The sequence below is a fragment of the Mesocricetus auratus genome, unplaced genomic scaffold (assembly GCF_017639785.1).
Source record: "Mesocricetus auratus isolate SY011 unplaced genomic scaffold, BCM_Maur_2.0 Super-Scaffold_100045, whole genome shotgun sequence".
Classification (NCBI taxonomy): domain Eukaryota; kingdom Metazoa; phylum Chordata; class Mammalia; order Rodentia; family Cricetidae; genus Mesocricetus; species Mesocricetus auratus.
The window spans coordinates 3,076,554-3,097,505 of record NW_024429222.1 but is presented as its reverse complement, the minus strand read 5'-3'; the positions used below and the strand labels follow the sequence as shown (position 1 = coordinate 3,097,505).

The 20,952-nt window shown below is 50.1% G+C and overlaps 2 protein-coding genes across 2 annotated transcripts in view; one reads left to right on the top strand and one right to left on the bottom strand.

Moving 5' to 3' along the window:
- The window catches only part of Znf423 (zinc finger protein 423), a 240,012-nt gene that overhangs the window by 44,593 nt on the left and 174,467 nt on the right, over positions 1–20,952 (top strand). The gene's annotated exons all lie outside the window — the stretch shown is intronic.
- On the bottom strand, positions 15,374–15,713 carry LOC106021865 (40S ribosomal protein S29-like). Its single transcript, XM_040735356.1, has one exon. The coding sequence runs from the start codon at positions 15,711–15,713 to the stop codon at positions 15,468–15,470; it is 246 nt and encodes an 81-aa protein (XP_040591290.1). The 3' UTR covers positions 15,374–15,467.

Below are 20,952 nucleotides of genomic sequence, written 5' to 3'. Positions count from 1 at the left end.
GGTATTGATGTTGGTGGTGCCTACTATAGCCCTGCCTATTTCTTAACAGGACCCACTAACGACCTCCATTGGGATGTGATATCTAGGAACACTCGCAAAACGTGGAACATTGGAAGGGAGTCAGAGTATGAGAAGTGACCTTGCTCAATAGCATCCTGGAGAAACTCATTATCACCCAGTCTGAGAGCTTCCTGACATGGAGACATGTGCAGAATTCTCCTCAGGACTCTTAGGATCACTGAAATGAACCCTTGGGAATTGTATGGGGCTTTATCCGAGACTCTCCCCTACCTGGGGGGTGCCACGCACTCCCAGTTGGCTTCCTGCAATGCCAGCTGTTGTATGTAGAGCATGTAGTCTTTCCTTTTGCGGCACTCTGGTGCCCTGGCCAGTTAAAGCTATTCACATAACCAGTTCTGGTCTATACATTGTGCTTTAGTTTAAAGTGGTATGAGGGACTTGGTTGGAAGTGATGCAAAAATGTAGTAGCAGTAGCCGGATAAGTGGCTCATACCATTAATCCCAACACTCGAGAGGCAGAGGAAGGTGGATCTCTGTGAGTTCGAGGCTAGCCTGGTTCCCAGAGCTAGTTCCAGGACACAGAGAAACCCTGTCTTGAAAAACGAACAGACCAAACAAACAAACAAAATGTAGCAGCTCAGTCTCCATGGCCGGATGGAGCCATGGAGCTCCTAGATGATCTCAGTGTTCTTCAGTGTAGTTTATTTAAAACTTTTTGTGGCAACGGGACCTGTCTTCGTCGCTTCCTCTTTGCTGCGACCAAACACCCGAGCAGCACACTTCAGTGAGGGAGGATTTACAGTCCCAGAGATTTCAGTCCTTCGTCATCTGCTGTTTCTGGACCACGACGAAATGGAACACCATGGGGAAGGGTGTGGCAGGAGAAATCTGCTCATCTCGGGGTAGCCAGAAAGAAAGCGAGGGGAGGGAGAGGAGGAACGGAGAGAGGGGAGGGGAGAGGAGAGAAAATGAACTTACCCAGCATGGTATATCCTTCCAGGGCATTCTCCCCAGTGATTGACTTCCCCGAATTGGGCTCTGCCCTTCAATAATTCTGTGATATGATTAATCCATTGATCAGGTCAGAGTCCTCATAATCACTTCCCAAAACCCCATTAGCTAGCAACCCAGATCTGACACATGAGCCTGTAGGGACATCTCTGACCCATAAGAGGACCTATGGCCTCTGCTGTCTGCTGTTTGGGGTAGTGACTGAGGGGGCGGAGCTTGGCTTCACCAGAGTGTGAGGGAAGGGTTGCAAGGACTGGGGATCCTCTCAGGTGGAGAGGCTCCCACAGAAGAGAAGCTTTCAGTGCAAAGGTGGCGATGTGGTTCTTGAGGAGGACCCCACCTCCTTGGGGTAGTGACTGAGGGGGCGGAGCTTGGCTTCACCAGAGTGTGAGGGAAGGGTTGCAAGGACTGGGGATCCTCTCAGGTGGAGAGGCTCCCACAGAAGAGAAGCTTTCAGTGCAAAGGTGGCGATGTGGTTCTTAAGGAGGACCCCACCTGGCACCAAGGCCTCTCCTGAGGAGCCCTTATTTCTGGTCACTGTCTCAGAAGGTGTCATTGTTTCTTGGTAGGAGTGGCCATGTTAGGACCATCTGTTGGTGAAGCGTGAACTTGAAAGAAAGTGTTTTCCTCCCCTCCCCCAACACACAAGGAGTGTGTGTATGTGTGTGTGTGTGTGTGTGTGCTCGCGCGCGCACACGCGCACATTTTTAGGCTGTGAAAAGAAACAAGGAAAACTCTAGTATTCTCTGTTCTCACACTCCCTGTCTTCTTCTCTCCAGCCCCTGCCCACAGCAGGGTAGCAGACATTTCCTGGCTTGGAGTTATCAGCATACACCAAGACTCAAAAGTGTCTCGTGTTTAGCCCTTAACTTTTTATGGGTAGAGTCTCATGTCACTGTGTAGTCTCTTTACTTTTCTTTTTCGGGGTGGTGGGTAGGTGGGGTTCTTGCTTTCAAATAGTGGAGTTCCAGGGGTTCAGGTTCAGGTAGCTGGGACAGTGTCTGCATCCCGTGAACAGGACGAGTCTGTACAGTGTTGCCTTACAAAGTACGATGGCTTGCTGTGCCTAATAGAGACGTGACTTATGGGTACCCTTTTAGGGGATGCTGTACAGTTGGTGGATGTTTGAATTTCAGCTTTTGGGAAATCCCCACTAATTCAGGCTCTGCTGCCTTAAATAACATTAGAACAGGGAGTGGGCTGGAATTTACCCAAACACAATTTGTGATGTTCAGTCAATGGAAGGTTCTAGGAGTGGTTGTAGCAGGCAGCCGGGGGACTCCAGCGACTTCAGAAAGTGTCTCTGGAAACTGCCTGGGGCTCCTCAGGAGCAGGTTCCCTTTGGCCAGGGGCAGCTTCCAATATTATGTGCCATTGAGGCTGATCACCCTGGACCTTTAGTCTAAATTCGGATGGAATCTTTCATCGTTTCCTGGCACCAGAGCTACCTTGTGGGGCTATCTGTGATTTCAGCTGACCGTTGCTTTGGCCTAATTGAATGTCGCTGCCCTTCTGAGGGTGCTGGGTGCGCTGTCTACGCCATTGTAACTTTTTAAAACTGTCTTTTGCAGTGATTCTTCTGATAGCCCCCAAAGCTGGCTGGCGATCCTGGCTCCCAAGCTGAGCTACTGATGGCTGTTAGAGGCAGTGGCCTCTTTGCTAGAGGGACAGCTGGTATGTCTGGCTTTTCATTACAGGGAAGGGCAGGCAGGTGCAGTGTCTGTAGACAGACCATGGTGTCTAGTGCGGGGCTGTAGGGGCATGCTCCATGCAGTAGACAGAGCCCGCAGGGCTGGCGTAGAGCTGAGCCTGATTTCCTCACTTTGGCTGCCATTCTCTCATCTCTGACTGTTTAGACGATGGCTGTAGACGGGCACTGCTAAGGCCCGTGAGGTCCTTGTTGCCCAGGGTGAAAGACCAGCATCTACCTCTTCCCTGTGCCGTGGATGGGCTTGCTCTCCTACCCCTCTGCGCATATTTAGCTCTTACTGCATGTAGGGCACTGTGAGACAGCCTGGAACGTGGCCCCGCTGCCTTTCCTGATTGTTCTCTCTAGCCCCTGTGCCCTTGGTCCATGCCCCTGTCAGGTTCCGTGGGGATCCTGTTACGCTTTTCAGCATTTATTGTCCATGTCCCTCATTAAGCTTCACAAGGACAAGAGCCACATTGGTTGTGTTCCATTCTATCTTAGCCCAGCATCTGGCAGACAGAGGTACTTAATACATGCTTATTGAATGAATGAATGAATGAATGAATGAATGAGTGAATGGTCTCCACTCAGTCTTTCCCACAATCTTAGCAAGAGACAGTAGTGTGTCCCCCCTACCCCGGCACTTCCATTCACTCTCAATGTATACATTGGGTAACTGTGGTTCAGAGTTGAAGGGGCTTCCCAGAATAATAAATCTTGGAAGAAAGGGTAAACACGATTTCTGAATTGTTTGTTGTAAGAACGCAGGCTGGAGATAGTGTGGAGTTCTGGACCAAACTCCAAACACAGCTCTTCGAAAGGCCCAACCACAAAAACACAAGTGCAGAATCTGTTTAAATGGTAGCAAAAGCTGTGTCCGAGTCAGTTACTGTTGCTGCCTCTTCCTGAAGACGCAGGACTGTCCCCAGCCCCTCTGAAAGGCCAGCCATCCTCTTCTGGTGAAGGAGAGATGTGGCTGTAGCAGAAGCCAAGGGGAAAGTTAATTAGACCCTGCTTTGTTCAGTTGTGGCCAGAGTGACCTGTGGGTCCCAATTACAGGTCTGGGGCTGCACAAAAGCTAGCACCTGTGTTGGCCTTGTCTCTGTGTGCCGCGGGCCAGGGCTTGCCTTTGTATGCCAGCGTAGGCCTCTTTCTTGCTCTAACAGCATTGGGGTCCCTCCCTGCCTTGTTGGCTTGGGGCATCCCACATACTGGTTCCCTTTGGACAATGCGGAGAAGGGCTGGAGCCAGCCACTGGGCAGCGTGCTGCCAAATACACAGGTGCAGGGCGTGACTTCCTTCCGACCGTGAGGAACCGGCACCAAGCAGTGCAGCAGGCCTGGGGGGTCAGAGCACAGTCTCCCCCACACCAGGAGCCTTCCTGTGTGCAGATGGCATCTGGTTAGAAATCAGAGCAAGAAGTGGTACTAGCTACCAAATGTGTAGAAGCCAGGGACGCAGGCCCAGTGAAGCGACACGCATGTGCATGATGGGGCAAACAGACGTGACTGCCTGCTGAAGGGCACAAAAGAGGAAGAGATAAGAGGCAGGCCTTAGGTTGGAAAGGTTCTGCTTCTCCTATGTTAACCCTGTGCTGACCAGTAAGAGTAGAGTAGGCTTTGTTCAGCAGAGGACAAATAAAAGTTGCTGAGATGAGGGTGAAGGCACAGGAAGGAATATTCAGAAAAGGAGTTTGGCACGGGGCGTGGTACCTAGGTCAGATGAGGCTAGAGACAGTGGATTCAAAGTGTCCCAGGACAGAGCAGGACACTGGAGACAAGCCCGTTCCAAACACAGCTGGAAATGGAAGGAACAAGGATACATGGGTTGCTCGAGGAGGAGGAGGAGGAGGAGGAGGAGGAGGAGGAGGAGGAGGAGGAGGAGGAGGAGGAGGAGGAGGAGGAGGAGGAGACTGAACCTCTCTTATTCCTCACGGTAAGTCCCGCAGGGATCAGAATTTTAAACAGAAAAAGATAACTTTAAAATACTACAAGAAAACATAGGGAGATTTAGGAATTAATTTGATATCATGGTGAGTAAGATGTCTCTAGAAGTCACAAAACAGGACATAGAAACATCAAACTGCATAGAAACAAACGAACACTGCATCGCTGCCCTGCCCGCCCCCGACACACCTATCACAGGCAAAGGATACTTTCCTTACTACGTAAGGGGCTTCTGTAAAGATTAGGCAAGTACTCTATAAATCAGAAGCATGGGTGGGGCCTGGGCTGAGACACAGCCAAGCCACTGGAGATGACAGCTGAGCCCAAGGCCAGTGCCCGCTCTGATTGGCTGGTGCCACACTGGTGGTTAGATATTTTGAATATCTCCCATGTGCAAAGGATGGAAATGGAACCAGAAAAAGAAATACTAGTGGGATCTTAGACATTTAAAAAGATTCAGAGCTCCGATTATAATAAGAAAACCATACATTTAAGCCACAGGGAAATACATTTTTAACCCACCAGATTGGCAAAGATGGGAAAGCTGGCCACGCCACCTTGCTCCTAGTGTTTCTTGGTGTCCAGGGTTGGATCTTGTTCTCTTTTCTGTTCTTAAGGTCACCTTTGCCTGTGGCCAGAGCACGCAGTAGGTACTCCGCATATGCTTGCAAATCTTTTTTTTCTACTTTCAGTTTTTTCTTTTTTTAAATTATATTTTTTTATTAATTTATTTTTTACATTCTAATCCCAGTTCTCACTCCCTCTTTTCCTCCTGCTTCCCCCCCTCCTCCCCACCTTCCATCTGCTCCTCAGGAGAGGGTGAGGCCTCCTCTAGGAAGTCTACTAAGTCTTTCCCATCATCATGTTGAGGCAGGACCAAGGCACCTCTCCACCCCCACACCCCGGTGTCTAGGCTGAGCGAGGCATGTCTCCACTAAGTCAGCTTGTGCATTAGACTTAGATCTTTGACCCACTCATGTATCTTGGCATAGGGAGGCTATTGCTTCTTGAAAGGTATGGGGTGCCTATGGCAAGATGAACAAGGAAAATGGCCCCTCTTCATCTCACAAGTGTTACTTAGCATGTACTGTGAATGGAGACTTTCGGGGACACCAGTGCAGGTTGTGACAGGGGATCTACAGAGCATCCAGCCCTTGTTGACCCAACTGTTCAGAGCAAGTGCTGCTATCTGGTTGTTGATAGTAAGCCTCTTCACAACAGCCTAGAAATCTAGCACTGTAGAATGGAGGGTTCCACTGGGCCAGGGGAAAATCTGTTTCCATGAACTAGTGGACCTTGACACTGTCAAGCAGAGAGGGTTTTTACTTCTTTTCCAACTGGCCACCATGGCCGCCTTATCGAGCGTCTGCATCATTTAACTTGACTTTGGTGGCCCGGGGTGGGTCATAATGGAGTCAGGTGCAAAGGTGTGGGCCTCCTGAAAATACCGTCTGGGCCTAGCCTAAATGAGCAGAGGCGGAAACGGGTGTGGGTGTGGGTGTGGGCCAGGTTCCTCGTGGTAGAGTCTTGCTTTCTTTCACCATGTCCTAAAACTTCAGTTGTCTTCCTATGTGCACTATGCTAGACCTTGAAGTCCAAACCCAACCTGGCCCAGGCCAGTTATAAATGTGACTTGCTGAGGTCTGAGTCTAGCCTTCTCTTGTCTGTTGCAGTTTGGAAATTTTCATAAGGCAAGTGTGCATACATATGGCGCATACACGGGGTGTGGGGGTGTGTTTATGTGTGCTTATGTCCTCATCTGTTCCTATCCGAAAGGAATGCACAGCCTAGCTGGAAGGGGAAGTTATTGCAATAACCTTTTTGGTTGCCTGGCACATAGTAGGTCCTCAGTAGGTGTACTTTGGAGACTTAACCCAAGCAGATCACAGACTCACTAGCCCAGGGAACTAAGAAGTAAGGCTAGCTTCACACCTTGTTTTCCAGGGTCTCCAAGGACACCACCCTAAGTCTTTTTCCATAGAAGCATCAGCAGAGGTGTCCTCAGTAACCCCCAGGTGATTACTCTTCCAACTCAGCAGTGTCACCAGGACATGTGGCCTTCAGTAGCCAGGATAGACCTCCTGAGGTCGAACCCAGTGGAGCTGCTAAGACCAGGAATTACTCACCTCTGATCCGCACGGTTGCAGGGACAGATGGACACATGTTGCTGTGCCGTGGGAGACAGTCATGTGTGTTAACGTGGCTTAGTGTAGGAATTCGGCAGTTCCATATGGACCCCGGGATAGGAGTTGAGCGGGCGGAGACCAGACAACATGGGCATCCTCTTCCAGAGGTGAGAATGCTGATGCAGCCAGATGTAGGAGAGTGGAAGTGAAGTCCTGCCCCAGGGTGTGGGCTGCCCGTCAAGTTTACTCACCTTGCTTTGCTGCATTGTCCCCACAGCCAATTGGACATGTCGGAGGGCAGACTCCTTTTCAGCCTCAACACCATCTCATTTGGGGCTGCAGAACTATTTCAGAACAACCAGAACCCCCACTGGGCCAAACTTGTAGTAAGGCAAGACTGGCTCAAAGTGATGATCCAGGGGAGGTGATGACTTGACCAGACGACCGTGGGTATCTGGTAATCCTCATGGCAGCTTCCAGGTGGCCAGGAGACTTTGAGTTTTTGCCCGACACCATGGATGTTTGCATAAGTCTGGCATCAGGCCCACGGTATCTGAGGTCTTCAAATCTTTTGCCATTTAGATCTGACGTTTGCTTTGTTTTTCTTTTCTTTTCTTTTCTTTTCTTTTGTAGAGGGGTGCCTTGGACCTTTAATTGTAACAAATGTTCCCCACCTTGGGTGTCATATAGAGGCCATAGTCTAGTCTTCTTGATTTTCCGCAACGCAGGTCATTAGGAGCAGAGCCCTGGGATGGGGTGGGCAAAGCATGAAGCCCTTGAGGTGTCTACCAGCAGTTAGGCCTCAGAGGCGGGGTGTGCAGGCTGGAGAGCCTTAGTCTGGGCCTTAGACTTGAGTGGCTCTGGGTCCATATGGTATAAAATAAGTGTTCTATTTGCTTTCAAGCAAGCCATGTGGACCTGTTGTAGAGCCATAGTTTGTGTTAGTACGTCTTATTCTTTGGTCACACTACCTATCCTGTCTCTTGACTCACCCATGGGTGGGTGAATGACCCTGTGCAAGCCCTGTCGGTGTTCTCTGGAGGATGCTGGTACTAGAGTCTAATCTGGCTGGCAGCAGCAGGCTCAGTGACTAATCGTGAGGGTGAACAAACGTTGAGAAGCATTGCAGGTACAAATGGGAGATAACCCTGCACGTTCCCAGCACACATCTGCCTGCCTGCGGTGAGTGCTTGGACTATTGGACCAGGCCATGTCAAGTTGTCTCAAATGAAGTAAGGCTGCCGCTGGTGTAGGAAACAGGCTTGGATGTTGGCAGATGGCGACAGCTCAAAGAGGGAAAGAACCTAGGATAGTAGTGAAGATTCCAGGGTGGGTGGTGTGAGCTCAGGGATGAGTTAGGGTGTGGCTGGGGGTGGAAGTCAGTGGTGGAGTGCTTGCCTGCCGAGATCTGGCTGTGGTTCCCAGCAGCATAGCTGCGCTAAAGTCTGTTGCTGTGGTGGTAAGGAAAGGCTGACCTCATAGCTTTGCTGTTGCTTCTGGGTAAGGTGGAAACCATGTCAAAGCCGTGTACCGTAGGCAAAGGGGGACAGGGATGGAACCCCTGACCTCAGTGTTCCAAGGGACGGATTCGGGACCAGTTTTGAACTGCTTCCTGGTTGGTGGTAGCCCCTGGGTCTGGGCATCAGGGTGGGGAGGAGGAATAGAAGGCTAGGAATGGACACTGGTTGATTTGACACATTAACCCCCCCCATTTTTCCAAACTCTGGCATCCTTGAAGCGACACCCTAATACAACAAAATAAAGAACATTCCCCCAACAAAATGAGAAACCAGCCAAGTTTATTTCCCTCCTGCTGGGGCGAGCAGTTCAAGGCGAGTAGCCAGCAGGGGGTCGTGCACAGTGTGATCCCACCTTTCCTGGGCTCTGTGGTCTCTGAACGGAGACGAGCCTCCATGGAGCTCCTATTGAGGAGGCAGGACTCAGGACAGAAAAGAACAAGGCCACCTGAAGCAGAGCCCTGGCTCTGGCCTGAATAGAATGAGATTCTTGGTTGAAGCTTTTGGCAGTGTGTCCACGCTCCAGGCTCTGGCTCAGGGGAACATACGGAGATTATGAAATGTGTCCCTTTGTGTTAAACAGTCTCAGTGTGGAGCTGACCGCCTAGCATCTTCTGCCTTTGGAAATGACATCATGGCTCTGGGGCTCTTGGGGAAGGTGAGGCTGGAGAAGTATTGGGCCTGGAGGAGTGCACGTGGAGGTTTGTCCCTTCGCTCCGCCACAGGTGGGAAGTTTGGGTCCTCTCCAAGTGACTTCCTCAGCCTTTTGACACTAGCAAGTGGTGGGCTAACAAAATCAGACCTGCTGGGACCTATTGAGGCCTCTAAGGGTGGCGGGGTCTGGGTGGTGGTGGGTGGGACAAAGGAAGCTGGGTGCCTCCTGACCCCTTCCCAGCCATGGTTCCCAGTAGTCCTCAGAGCGGTAGAACAGACTTTCTTCCCTGCACTGCATCTACTGCTGACCTGTCACCTCTGTCTCCCTACTGCGTACTCACTGTGTAAGCTCCAGTAAGTACACTTTTAGGGTCCTTGTACCATCTCTCTGTGCTACCTGGAGGCTCCTACAAGGCTTCGTGTGGTCTCATTTTGCTCCCCTTTAACTCTTGAAGTTACCTCTTCTCCATTTCCCTTCATTCTCTGCCAAACCATCTCATTTTAATTTCCCTCCTGGCAGTTGTTACTGGAAATTATTATTTTTTAAAAAATTTCCTTTGGATTCTTGTCTGTCGTTAAAAGGTGGCCCTCTGGAGAAGAGTGTCCTGCTCTGTCCTCCTATGTGTCTGTCTCTGGCTTCACAGAGGGCCTGACACATAGTGGGTAGGAAACATTTGCTGGGTGACATGTTAAATGGTGTTTGAATGGTATTGACTTGGTTCCATTCATCGCTGGGTGGCTGGGGGGCCTGACATTGTGGCAGGCTTGTGGATAGAGAGGTTTTTTGTTCCTCACGCTCCACCACCCATACCTCCCCATACCCTCTCTGCCTGCCCCAGACACTTTCTCCACAGCCTTGGCTAGCTGAGGGGAGCAGGGATGATGGGAAGACAGAGAACATGTGCCACTTCTCCGGACACTGGTGCATTCTGTACCTTGTAAGGTCAATATTCACTGTACTCTGTACGAAGTGCCAGACCGTAGCTAGGTGTCAGGAACACAGTAGTGGCCCCGGTAGGAGAGGCAGATGAGGGAGATAAGCAGGTAAATGATGGATGTCAGCCTGTAGCTGGGGCAAATGCCTGAGTGTGCAGAGCTCTCAGGAAGGTGGAAAGCTTCCACACTCCTAGGTGCAGGGCCTGGTATGGTAGGCAAGAAGCTAGCTTGGACGTAGGCGGCAGGCAGAACAAAAATGGTGATCGCATCCCGTGGGGTTACCTTCCCCCCTTTTATCAAACAACAGGGTTAGTTTGATCGCCCACGAGAGCACTGTGGAGTAGAAGGTGAAGACCAGGGTCACCAACCCATGCAGTTTTGGTGGCACAACGTTGGGGTGTGGTTTGGATGAGTTATTGTTAAGACCATGGAGGTTGTGTGCCTGCTACCCTGGCTGATCCCATTGTCCATTCTGCGTCCTCAAATAGCTTAGCTGTCCTTTCCCTTTGGGAGTGGTGTAAGAGTTCATACATGTGAACATATCTACAGGAGTGCATGTGCATACACATGTGTGTGTATGTGGAGGTCAGGGGTTGATGCTGGTGGCTTCCTGTATTGCTCTCCATCTTGTTTTTGGAGACAGTCTCGAACTGCTCCCGGGGCTCACCGTTTTCAGTAGGTTGATTGGCCTTCCAGCAAGGTTCCAGCGTTTACCTGTTTCTGTGCACCCAAGCACTGGAGTTAGAGATGTACACCAGGCCCAGCTTTTACATGGGTGCTGGGGACCAAACTATGGTCCACCTGTTTTCATGGCAAGCACTTTACTGACTAAGACCCAAGCTCTCTAACAGCTTTTCGTCATAGGTGGAATAAACAACTGCAGGCATATTGGCTTAGGAAGGGTTTAAAGAAAACCCCCTTGGCCAGGGTCCCCATGGAAAGCAGATGGTACACTCAAACCGGGTCATGAGAAACATTTAATAAGGGGCCTGTTCACAGAGCTAAGAAGGGGTTTCAATGTGCCAACACTGACCGCTACCTGAAGAAAAAAGCGGCAGGGAGGGCTGTTAGGAGGAGAGCTGTGAAGCAGGAGAATTCATGGAGAACCAGTTTTATCTGCCTCTCCTGTCCTCCCACCTGCCACCTATAGATGGGGTGGATGAAGGCGGAATGTGACTCTCAAGGGCTCAAGGTGGTCATCTTGTGCTTCATCTACTGTCCCCTGGACTGCCATGGAACTCGACAAGGAGCACGTAAGTAGAGATCGCATGTTGGTTATCAACCCCAGATTCTAGAAGTTTTTTTGCTGATTATGTGTCGGGAATGGGACTGTGGTGTTTCTCCTGCAGAGTGTCTGATTGTCGTGGGCGTTGGCCTTCTGTAGTGCTTTCCTCAGGACAGGCTGGGTGTCTGTGATTTAGTTCTGCACTGATCCGGCCACAGATTCCTGGACTAACACTGCACAGTTTTCAATGCAAGGTGTGAGTCCTGGCGGATGCAGTTGTTCACAATGAACTGGAGCTGCCAACACTTTGTTTGCACAAATGGAGTTGTGAATAGGCTATCGTTCCAATTAAGGCCATTGCCTGCTTAGCGACCAGCGGAACTGGCAGCGGAAGGCACACCGGCCTTCACCACCCTGGAGCAGTGTGATTCCGGTGTGGTTTCCTGGGGACAATGGCAGCAGAAGAGTCAAGGAGAAGCTGGAAGGTCGAGGATGCTTCAGCAGAGCCTCCCTGTTCGTTATGTACTTATACCGCCCAACGTTTCTATTCGCTGACCAAGCTGCTCCTAGGACCCCAGAGGATAAGGCAAGAGAACCTGTGCTCTGAGCACCAAAGCTATTTTTGTTTGTGCACAGAGCGAGGTGACACGGCTGCTGTAGGCCAAGGTTCAGCTGTCCGTGACACACATTTGGGCATTTAGGTGGGGTCAGAAGCTGACTCTGAGGAGGTTCCCTGTGAGCAGTGTCATGATTCTCCATTCTGCTTCTTGCAGAGTGCAGCCAGGGTGGAGAAGTAACAGGAGACAGCCTGCAGCCCCAAGAGCCCTGGTGATGACTGTGACTGCCTTGTGACTGCCCACTTCTCCAAATCAAACCCTTTGTTTCTTTTTCCAGTGACACCATCCCCACTGGACATTGCTAGAGCCCCCCCCCACTGCAGCTTGCATTCACTCATCTGCCCGAGGCCCTCTGAGTTAGCCAGTGCTGAGTGTCCTAGGTGCTTGCCCATGACTCACGTAGTGATGCTTCTCATCGGTACCTCATCACCTCTAAGTGAGCCGTTCAATTTTCCTTTACTTAAAAATGTAAATTGCTGCCGCTGTTTTTGCCCTGCCTAACTCATGAGCTGTTAATTTGCATAAAACATAACATGTTCATGGATGTAATTTGAACATCTCCCAAGCCAAAGTATACCTTCCAAGTATGGCTTCATTTGGCTTAGTTTACAGAGGTTTCTTGTTTTCTTTTCAGCACTATGTAAAATAATACTGCATTTTAACCATCCGTGGTTATCTCACATACCACAAAAGACAGTGTACCTGCATCCGTAGAAATGGTGTAGTATTGACTTTTGATTAAAAGGTAAATAATGCCATAATGGATCTATGGTTCTGCAGCCCGCTCCTTTCACTCAGTACTGTGCTTTGGAGTTTCCCACGCTGCTGTGGGGAGCTGCCCTGCCTTTGTTAGCTGTGTCGGGGCACTGCCTAGTGTGATGTACTATGCACCGTGGCTTGTGCAGGTCCCTGGTGCTGGGCATTTAGACTGTTTCCAAGTGCGTGTTTTCCATGGCTGGTAGAGAAAGGCCGTTGTTGGGCTAGCCTTTATCCCCTTCTCCACCAGCACCTTTCAATTCCTTTGCTGTAGAAAATGTTTGTACGCATGCCTCCCTAGGAGCGTGTTTTCCATGGCTGGTAGAGAAAGACCGTTGTTGAGCTAGCCTTTATCCCCTTCTCCACCAGCACCGTTCAATTCCATCCCATTTCTTCCCACTACCGCTCAGCTCATTGCATCCCGTCTTCATCCCACCCCACACCCTTCTGTCCACTCTGTCCCATCCGTTTTTAACCTCATTCCACCTCTTTCCACAGTTGTAACCCTGGTGTTTACTTGGTATCAGATCTTGGGTCTAACTCAGTTTTGATAGCTGGAGGCTATGCAGGGTTGTCAGCCTTCCCTGCCCCACAGTGGCTTCTGATTTAGCTGGGAGAGAAGCTGAAATGAGATTGGATCTAAGCTATGTAACACCTGCAGGTGGCGTGTGGGGCAGGAGCCTTCCCCAGCTGGGTCCTTCAGTCTAGATACCTGTTGGGTTTGTTGTAGTGGCTCCTCGTGGTGGCCTTCCAATGGGAACAGATCCATCTGTAAATCCCCACGGCACCTGGCTGCTCTACATGGAGATGCTGTGCTGTCTCTCCAGATACAGGGAATGTGAGGCTGGAGGGACTTGGGGAAGGAGGCAGAAGGTGTCTCCCCTGCCAGCGCAGCTGGTAGGGATCTTTAGGTAGCAGAGCCTAGAGCCTGTCCCGCCAAGGCTTCCAGAAATGCCCCTCAGACTTCCAAGTGCTTGCAGCTGACTCGGAGTCTGGTGAATATGAACGTTTTTAAGTTGGCAGTTCTGGGCTGTGCAAGAGTCTGCATTTCGCACGAGCCCTTGGGGGTGCAGGTGCTGTGGGCGTATTGACCACAATTTCAGTAACAAAAACTCTAGGAGTGATTTGTGAACTGGAGATTTCAAGAGCTGGGTAGTGGGCAAGGAGAGCTCATGAGGGAGCTACGTTTTTTTTCCTTCTTTTTTTTAAAAACATTTTTTAGATTTATTTATTTAGTATATAGTGTCTGTCTGTATGCCCAAAAGCCAGAAGAGGGAGGGTGCCAGATCTCATTACAGATGGCTGTGAGCCACCATGTGGTTGCTGAGAACTGAACTCAGGTCCTCTGGAAAAACAGCCGATGCTCTTAACCTTTGAGCCATCTCTCCAGCCCTGGGAGCTGAGCTTTCTGTCAGCACCTGGCACCCCACTTCTCCAGATGTGTGTTGCTGTCCTTAGTGCTCTGGACTCACAGCTCTGTAAGAGTCCAGTGCAGGTCTGGGGAAGGAGAGTTTGCTGGTACTGGTGTGTGTCACAGCCTCCAGACACAGGGTAGCACTTAGAGTGCTGAAGGTGGAGACACCACTCTTCCCTTGGCAGGAAGGCACCACCTCTGACCTTGCCCACTAGATGGCTGCCAGTAAAATCTTCATATATCATGGCTGTTATGACAAAGTGCCTGGGACTGTGTGATATACCAGCAATAGAGCTTTATTGCTTGTAGTTCTGGGATTTGCCAAGTCAGGCTCATGGTGCTAGCAGATTCAGTGTCTGGTGAGGGCACATTCCTTGTAGATGACATCACCTGTATCCTTACATGTTGGAAGGACCAAAAGGAGCTAGCAAGCTTTTTCTTGGGGTTTTTCTTAGATGGGCACTAATCCCATTCATGCGGGCAGTGATGACCTAATTGCCTGTCAGAGTTACCTCCTCTTGATACCATCACAAGGGTAGCTTTCACGGTATGAGTTTTTGCGAGATGCAAGCATGCAGACCATGGTACTTGGGGGAAAAAGTCCCTGGAGGACATTGCTACACCTGATTACAAAACTGCTGAGCTAGATGTGGCCCTGGGAAGGGGCCAGTGGTGGACGTCACACTCAGCGTGAGGTCAGAGCATCTGGAATGTGTGTGGTATTGGGTTTTACATCATTGCTTCTCATAGACTCTAGTTTGGGTCTCTGCTGGTGGGACCTGCCTAACACTGGGGTCATCATGACTTCAGGACCTCTGTGGGGGCTCATCGCAGGGAACAGTGTGTTCCACAGTTTTCCCCATACTCACGGGGTCTGCTCAAAGAATAGGTGCTGAGTATCCAGGATTTTATTATTATCTTTTGCTATTGTATTTTAGCTGGTCTCATGTAGCATAGGCTGGCTTTGAACTCTCTATGTATTCAAGAAAGACCTTAAATGCTAATCTCCCTGCCTTCACTTCCCAAGTGCTGGGATTCAGGTAGGGTCCAACTTTGTGTTGTTTGTTGATGCTGGGAATTGAACTAGGACTTTGTTGTATGCTAGACAGACATTGTCAACTGACACCACCCCACCCCACCCCCCACGCCCAGCCCTATCCCTCCATCCCCAGGGCTTCATTCTATCTCAGACTATTCTGGAAACTCATTATGTAGTCCAGACTGACTTTGAACTCATGGCAATCATCTTGCCTCAGCCTCAACATTTGTGTCTATCTGTTGTTTCTAGTCTGAACAGTTGGAAGATAAGGCTTGTCATATTCATGCTTGAGCCCCAAGGACCTGGCACATAGTAGGTGTCATATATATATATGCTTGCTGAAAGAGCTACTTAAATTACCAGGAGAAGCAGAAGTCCAGGATTTCAGCAAGGGCTGCTTTTGTTTTTGTTTGTTTGTTTGTTTGAAGGTCTTCATTTTTTTATTCCTTATGTACAAAGACTAGCATGATCTGCTTCACTGGGTAGACAGTCTTGAATAATCCATTCAGGGTTGCTTAGTCCAACTTAATGAAGCCTATGTCCTTCGCGTACTGACTGGAGCACTGACGGCACATGTTCAGCCCATATTTCTGGATCAGGCCGTGGCTGTTAGAGCAGACTCGGCAAGAGCGCGAGCCCTGGCCGAACTTCCGAGGGTGACTCCAGCAGAGCTGCTTGCTGGTGACCCATCTTGCCTTCAGCCGGCCAAAGAGGAGAAAGGCTGCTTTTGTTTTTGAAGAGTGTCTTTGCAGTGTGGCCATTGGCCTGTCCATTCATGCTGTTAGTGGTCTGTCCATTCTCTTGACAAATGTTTACTGAGCACCTGCTATGTTCAGGGCCCTTAATGAAGTAGGCGTTGACCTTACACTGGAGCTGGTGGCATATGCAAGAGTAGATACTAATCCAAGCATCTTACATACAGCGGGGAAGTCGCCGCTGCCCCAAGTGCTGTTGGGGAAGGTCTAGCCATGCTGTCGTGAAGGCACTGGACAAGCGCTGGGTGTGGGTCTGGGTGATGAGCAGGCAGTGGGAGAAGGCAGGGGGGCGTGCCCACCCACACTCCTCTGAAACAGGGAGCGCTCAAGGTACCATGAGGCACTTCCATGCGACAGTTTCCCTTTTGAGGGCTTAATTCAAGGTTGCTGTTATTATTTAGCAAGACTGGGGATCGAACTTAAGTACTCAGGCAAGAGCTCTACCTTTGAGCTACAGCCCAAGCCCTAGTTTGTTATTTTTTTTAAATATTGGATAGGTAAATAAGTAAATGAACAAATAAAAAGTATCAGATTTCTTCATATTATATATCTGTATTTGTTTTATATGTTATATTTTGTATAAACTATATTACATGTACTTCAGTGTTTTCCCCACATGTAGTTGGGCCTCTGAGGGCCCTCTTCCTGGATCAGGGATGGATGTGCCAGGAAAGAGCTGTGCAATGGAGAGTTGAGGACTAGGTTGGCGGGGGGTGGGGTGGGGGGGGGGGAGGGGGCGGCCCACGAGGGTACTAGCACCTGGGAGCCCCGAAGGCAGAGGGTGGAGACAGACTGAAGTTCATTTGTGACCAGGTAGCAGAAGACCTTTAATGGCTTGGGACAAGGCTGGGATTTTATCTTGACTAGTGGGGATGCCATTGGAAGGGACAGATGAGGAGTGACATTGGGTATGTCTATGAAAGGTCTCTGGCTGCTGTGGAGAGTGTGGGTGCCCTCCTGGGTATTTGTTGATGGCTTTTTCTTTCAGAGCTGTTGGTCATCACCTGGGACTTGAGACTGAAGCTGCTATTGTGTTGTTGGTGCCCCTGGCCATGACTACACTCTGGGCCCATTTCTGCACTTTTCTCATATTTCTGGACTAGGGAGATCTAGCCTCTAAGTCAGGAAGAGGTACTTCGGGTAGTGTTTAGATTTCCTTGTCACTGTAAATCTCACTGAATTGACCTATTTTTTCTTACATCTTGCTTTTGCATATTTTATGAATGGATGATAAAATATGTGATAGGGCCATTTGTTTTAATTTTATCTTGACACCTGGGCTCTTACATTTGGTGGCAGCTGTCCTGTCAGTGGCTGGAAGTCTTCTTCCAGGTGGTGAGTGATCCTGGGACAATCTGCTCCTGACTCTGTCGTGATTGGTGGTCATGGACAAAGGCAGTAGTGCCCTGGCCCCCATGAAGAAATGAGTCCCTTAGAATATGGGACCAGAGGTCCAGTGCTTACTCTGGGGGTGAGGCTGGCCTGATCAGACAGCTGTAATAGCACTGGGTCAGTGTTGAGAGCTTGGAGGCAACATCTGTCTGGATCGGCATCTGGTTGTTAGATGGAGGTCAGCAATGGCGCTCAGTGCTCCCACATTGATGGGATGGTGATGGGCCAATGTCCACCACACCACAGTTCACTCTGAATGACCATGTGTGATTATGTTGCCTCTGGCTATAGCCTGTGTCCTAGCTTGCCTTTGTCTTTGCATTTGCCTTCTGTGTGTCCTTAGCATAACTTCCCTGCCTGGAGTGCCACCCTAGTCTTCTGCTTCAAAGGTAGATGTCTCCTTTGGTCATTCTGGAAGCCTTCCCTGGTCTCTCAGCAGGAACTCTCTGTGATCCTTCTCTGAGGTTCCCTGGAATGCTCAGACACTTCCCTGTTTCTCAGAATACATTTCCCTCTTTTGTGCACACTATAGAAATCTACTGTGGAAGATTTATCAAATAAAGACAGGCAAAAGGGTAAAGATAAAGCAGCCATGATGTGGAGGTCCAATGGTTGTGTTGTACCCGCCATGTTCTCCTGGCTCTCAGTTAGCAGCCTGCTGTTGCCGAGCTTCCTGTAGACGGTCACCTTACACCATGTTGGGTATCACCTCGGCACCCCCTCTGATTGGTGTTATAGTGTGTACAGATGCCCATCAGAGTCTCGTGTAGTTTTATCCCAGTCCCGTTCCAGTCCCATGGTGAGACTGTGTGTGAGCCTTGTGCGGGCTGCTGAGGTCTTGGCTCTCCACTTTATTGGCCCAGGGCCTGGCATCTGCTTGGAGGGTTGGTGGGAAGTGACGAGGGATGAAGGAAGCTGCCTGGACCCTCATCTCACCTGTAAGGAGAGGTGAGCTCGCTGAGGCCTTCTTCACTCACTGCAAATGCCCTCCCACCTTAATCCACGTGAAAGACCCCACACGCCACACACTGCTTTCATTTGGTCTGAAAAGCCTCATGCTGGAAGAGGCTGGAAGGATGGGTGGGGGTGGGGGGAGAGGGTGGATGAGGAGGCCACTTGGAGAGGGTAGCCTTGGAACCTGCTCTAGGCCAGGGGGAAGTGAGGCAGCTGTAGGCAGGTGCAGAAAGGACTCTTTGGGGAGGAGCAGTCCTCTTCACACTCCGGCAACCATATTTTATGGCTTCGCATGCAATGGAGGATCTAGAATGTTTGTTCTGCTTGGAGCGGTATTTCCCCTGTTGCGTTGACAACAAAGTTTATCCTTTGTGACGAAACGTAAACTGTTGTCCTTCTTCCAGAATGTTTGAAGCTTAAGGACAAAAGACCATTTAGCTAAGCACACACATGTAGGCTAGACAGCTGTTTATTGAATACTTATTAAGTACCAGACTCCATGCTAGTCCCCCGTCTCATGGAAATGAGTTTAGAGATATGTGAAGGCAGAGAGGAACCAACATCCCTATTTGCCTGTGACTGTCTGAAGAGCTTCCTAAAATGTAGGATTTTCATTTCTGAAATGGGGAAGTTCCCAGCAAATTGGGACAAACTGGTTACCCTTGACGGACATCTTGTCTTTCGGTAAGGTGTGGCGTCTTTAGTGGGGACCTCAGAGAGCTGTGATGTCCTAGAAGGGGCGAGACCCTCTCAGTTCATCGTTGTTCTGGGGCCCTCCTAGAATATGGTGCAGTCAAGGAGCTGGTACAAGGGCGGCTCTATGGAAAGTGGATCCCTGGAGCCTGGCTTTAGCTGCTCCTGTGCCTTGGGGAACCGGCTTCCCCCAAGTTGCCCCTGGAGGACCTTGTCTTTCCTACTTTGAGGCTAAAGGGAGTGCATGTGGAGGATCAACTTGGGAACCTTTAGCAGTCATGAGATTGTGTCATTTTGTTCCCCCAGCCCCTGGTCACTGATGGCCGTGTAATACACCAAGCCCTGTGAATGCAAGCCTTTGTTACCTCAGTGAATTGAGGCAACCTTGGAGCCTGCTGGCCATGCAAGTCCTGGTGGCTTCTCACTCTAGGTGGGAAGGAATTCATGACATCAGCAGGGCCTCCTCCAAGCTCATCCTTTAGGTGCTCTCCCCAAGCATGCCAGAGTCTTGTAAGAATGGAATGGGGTACCTTTCTTTTGGGGAAGCCGCTTGTCCATTGAGATGCAGTGTGCTTCTGAAAGGAGGATAAAGGTCACCAGGAGAGGTAGGGTGTCTGCAGCGGTGGAGGTGATGTCCCGGAGGGACTGGGTATAGCTCTCGCCTTCTGACCCCTGACCACTTCTCAGTGTTGGGATGCCTGATAATGTTGGCATGGAAATCAGGGTGATTTCTCTCTGTTCCACACTCCAAAAACCTCAGCAAAGGAAAACCCCACGCCAGCAACACGGTAGACAGTACAGTTCCAAGAGAACAAATTACAAAAAGAAGAAAGACATTTCAAGAGATGTCTTTGTTTGTGCTGCTCTCATCCTGGTGCACACGGAGAGGCCCTGAAGGTAAAAGCAAAGCCAGGTAGAGGGAAAGAGCTCAGTGCTGGAATGTGGGGTGTGTGCAGACGTATGTTGGTGCATGTGTTCCTATCAACACATGTACACATTTGTCAAATTGCATCTGCTTTTACCTTTAAAATTTTATGAGTGTGAACATATGGCACATTACCCTGTGTGGGAAAGTATGTGTGTACACACAGACAAGCAGACCGGCTTGGCACGTAGTCTCTCTCTCTTACACACACACACACACACACACACACACACACACACAGAGAGAGAGAGAGAGAGAGAGAGAGAGAGAGAGAGAGAGAGAGAGAGAGAGAGAGAGAGAGAGAGAGAGAGAATATGGTGGTGGAAAAACTCTTTGGAGATGAGTGTCTGGGAGTGTGTGGGGCTGTAGGTGAGGGGACCTCCCCAGGGCCCCAGCCTGGCCCACAGCCCACCAGGCCACAGATGCATTTCCATCCATCTCCCGCCCCTATCACCTAGGCAGCTAATTCCTCTGAGCCCCTCTGCCTTATTAAAGTCACAGATCACTTTCCTGAGCTTCATGCTGTCAAGACCAGCAAGCCTGAGTTCAAACCCCCTCCCTGCCATGCTGCCCCTCCTCAAGGGCAGGGGATGGAGGTGGGGGGGTCCTTGCGGCCCCCTTCTTGGTTTGATCTGCGTACTGCCTTGCGGTGATCAGTGAGGTCGCTTCAAGATTCCTTTAGTAGAACCCTTGGCAGGGATACAAGGGCCGTCACAGCTGTGCAGCACAGACCAGCTTCCAAAGGCGAGGACTGGGCCAGCCCACTCAAAGTGCTCTTCAGTGGAGGGGTGCGAGGCTGGCTGCGGGTGTGGAGAACACGTCTCCAGTCCCTGGCTGCAGCGGCCTCCCCCATTATGAAATATGGATGGTACCGGTTCCAGCGTTGGGAGACTCGCTGGCAGCGCCGAGCGTCTCTGAAGGCCCGCCTTGTGCATGCACCTAAACACTTCACTGAGCAATCTGTCAACATGTCAGCAACACATGTTTTGTAAAAAGCTTCCAGTGGGAGTAATGACTCCCACCAGGACTTCCAAAATGCTTTGAATTCAGCAGATTTCTATTGCGGGCATCCCCTGGGGTGCCTTTTACAATGCCTACATTTCAGAAATTTGAGCCACAGACCCCTGGGGGTTTCCTTTCATAATGCCTCAAAATGTAGGGTTATATTGTTGGAAGTCCCCATGGGGTCTTTATTAATACCTGAATTCTGAGGAACTAGAAATTACACAGGGCACTGCAGGGGCCCAGATCCACACCAGGAAGAAGAGAAAAACTCTGTGG

Excerpts from the sequence above, each read along its gene's own strand:
- LOC106021865 (XM_040735356.1), bottom strand. The coding sequence starts at position 15,713 with ATGGCCACACTGCAAAGACACTCTTCAAAAACAAAAGCAGCCTTTCTC.